Source organism: Pelmatolapia mariae, linkage group LG18 (assembly GCF_036321145.2).
Source record: "Pelmatolapia mariae isolate MD_Pm_ZW linkage group LG18, Pm_UMD_F_2, whole genome shotgun sequence".
NCBI classification, from domain to species: domain Eukaryota; kingdom Metazoa; phylum Chordata; class Actinopteri; order Cichliformes; family Cichlidae; genus Pelmatolapia; species Pelmatolapia mariae.
In genome coordinates this window covers 30,721,785-30,724,305 of record NC_086243.1, presented here as the reverse complement: position 1 = coordinate 30,724,305, position 2,521 = coordinate 30,721,785, and the positions used below count along the sequence as shown (strand labels likewise).

Here is a 2,521-nt window from a genome sequence, read left to right as displayed (position 1 = left end):
CTGTGGTTCAGGTGGTACAATTGGTACCAGTCACGGGGTCAGTGGATTGGTCCACAGTTTCCTCCAGTCCACATGTCAAAGTATCCTTGGACAAGACACTGAACCCAAGTCCATCAGCGTGTGTGTGAATGTTGGCTAAAGCCTACAGGCACAGATAGAAGTGCTGCATTCAAGGACCATTACAAACATCTGAAAGGACTTAAGAACATGAAGAAAATGTGACTTGTTTCTCTGTAATGAAGCTGTTTTAGTGAAGAAAGTTGAAAGGTCACAGAGCGACTGCTGAATCTTCTGCTCTAAACATGAACTCTGAACTTTGTGATGCTTCAGGAGGAAAACTGCTTCACTTATTCTCTCAGATTAGTTTCATATTTTCTGCATCAGATTTGAGTGAGATCCTGGAATGAAGACAGAAGAAAAGACTTTGTTCAAAGTTTGATTTATAGTCAAACCTTCCAGTTTATTCACACAATAAAACATCAACACAATATATGAATTCATTCATTAAAATCACAGTTTTTCCTCATTTGTTTGATGATTTTGACAAAAACAAACACAAACACACACACATGGTCTGCCATACTCATAAAGAGAAATGTCGACATTTTTCAATACAAATATTCCAGAAACATTTAGAGGATAGAGAAGTTTACATTTTCATGTGGAGAAATATTTTAGTAAATCAAAATGATGATGAGCAGTGATAGCCTCCATAAACAGTCACAGGAAAGATCTCCTTTAAAAACTCAGAAACAAGAGAACAACTAGAAGATGTGGAGGTACCACCCATAATGTTTGACTGACAGCTGATCTCAGTGCAGAAATGATGGAGAGAAAATAAAATGAAACTAAAATACAGATTTAAACCCACAATATGAAAGACTTCAGTCTATTTCACTTTAATCAACTCAGCAGTGGCTCCATAATAATAAGGCAAAAGTCCAGCATAGAGCGGCTGAGTGAATGTGGTCTGGACTCTGTGGAGGAGAGTCATGGTTTCAGAGACGCTGTAGAAGGACAAAATACCTGCTCTGTGATCCAGGTACACTCCTACTCTGGAGGAACGAGGACCTGAGACACGTGTTTCAATGTTGTTGTACCGAAATGTATAACTGTTGTTGTAATAATTTAATGACCAAGATTTGTCATTCCATCCAAATCCACATTCACTCCCTGCTCTGCTGATATTCTTGTATGCGACTGCCACACGAACTCCTTCTCCTCTCCACTCCACCTCCCAGTAACAACGTCCGGTCAGACTCTCTCTACTCAGGACCGACCACCATCCAGTGAATCTGTCTGGATGATCAGAATAAGACTGTTGTTGTTTCATTAATGTTACTTTTCTGTTCCCCTCTGATAATAACAGCTGTTTGTGTGCTGTGCTTGGATCCAGTGTGATTTCACATGAATATTTTAAGAATCCAGCTCTGGTCTTTGGCTCTGGCTCCACTTCAGTGACTGTCAGTGAGATGTTTGTCCATTCCTCTCTCAGAATGTCCTGTAGTTTATCTCTGACCTCTGACACAGCTGCTGTCACATCCTCAAAGTAGCTCAGAGGACGGATATTGATGCTGGATGAGTCTGTAGACTCACTGAGTGCTGACAGTGAGGGGTAGTTGTGTAGAAACTGGATGTGATCCTCTGTGTGTGAGTGCTGCTTCAGCTCAGCATCTTTCCTCTTCAGCTCAGTGATCTCCTGCTCCAGCTTCTCCTCAAGCTCTTTGACTCGACTCACTTCAGTTTCCTGCTGGGATCTGATCTGCTGCTTCACATCAGAGCTTCTTTTCTGGATGAGATGGATCAGCTCAGTGAAGATCTTCTCACTGTGCTCCACTGTTTGATCAGCAGACTGATTGATGGCCTCCACCTCCTGTTGAAGCAGCTTCACATCTTTCTCTCTGTCCTGGATTCTCTGCTGGATGTTTTGTCGACTCACCTCCAGCTCTCTCTGCCTCTCAGTCCTTTCTGCTGCAGCTGAGACTGTGTCGTGGCCTTTATGTTCATCCACAGGGCAGAGATAACAGATACTCTGCTGATCAGTACGGCAGAACATCTTCATCACCTCATCATGACGAGAGCAGATGTTCTCCTGGAGCTTCTTGGAGGGCTCCACCAGCTTGTGTTTCTTGAATGTAGGTGAATCATAATGAGTCTGAAGGTGTTTCTCACAGTAAGATGCCAGACAGAATAAACAGGACTTGAAGGCTTTCATTCTTCTTCCAGTGCAGACATCACAGGCCACATCTTCAGGTCCAGCATAGCAGTGATCAGCAGGAGCAGCTTGGAGTCCAGTCTTCTTCAGCTCCTCCACTAAATCTGCTAACATGGTGTTTTTCACCAGGACAGGCCTAGCTGTGAAAGTCTGTCTGCACTGAGGGCAGCTGTAGATTTTCTTCTTTTCCTCTTCATCCCAGAAGATTTTAATACAGTTCATGCAGTAGCTGTGTCCACATGGAATAGCCACCGGATCCTTCAGTAGATCCAAACAGACTGAACAGCAGAATTTTGTTTGGTCCAT

General features: G+C 43.1%; 1 protein-coding gene across 1 annotated transcript; it reads right to left on the bottom strand.

The window, feature by feature from the left end:
• Nucleotides 1-889: 889 nt before the first annotated feature.
• Nucleotides 890-2,521, bottom strand: LOC134616184 (tripartite motif-containing protein 16-like). Its single transcript, XM_063460915.2, has one exon. It carries the CDS (start codon nt 2,519-2,521, stop codon nt 890-892), a length of 1,632 nt encoding a protein of 543 aa, XP_063316985.2.

What these genes read in the sequence shown, in the direction of transcription:
- LOC134616184 (XM_063460915.2), bottom strand. Translation starts at nt 2,521, where the DNA reads ATGGACCAAACAAAATTCTGCTGTTCAGTCTGTTTGGATCTACTGAAG.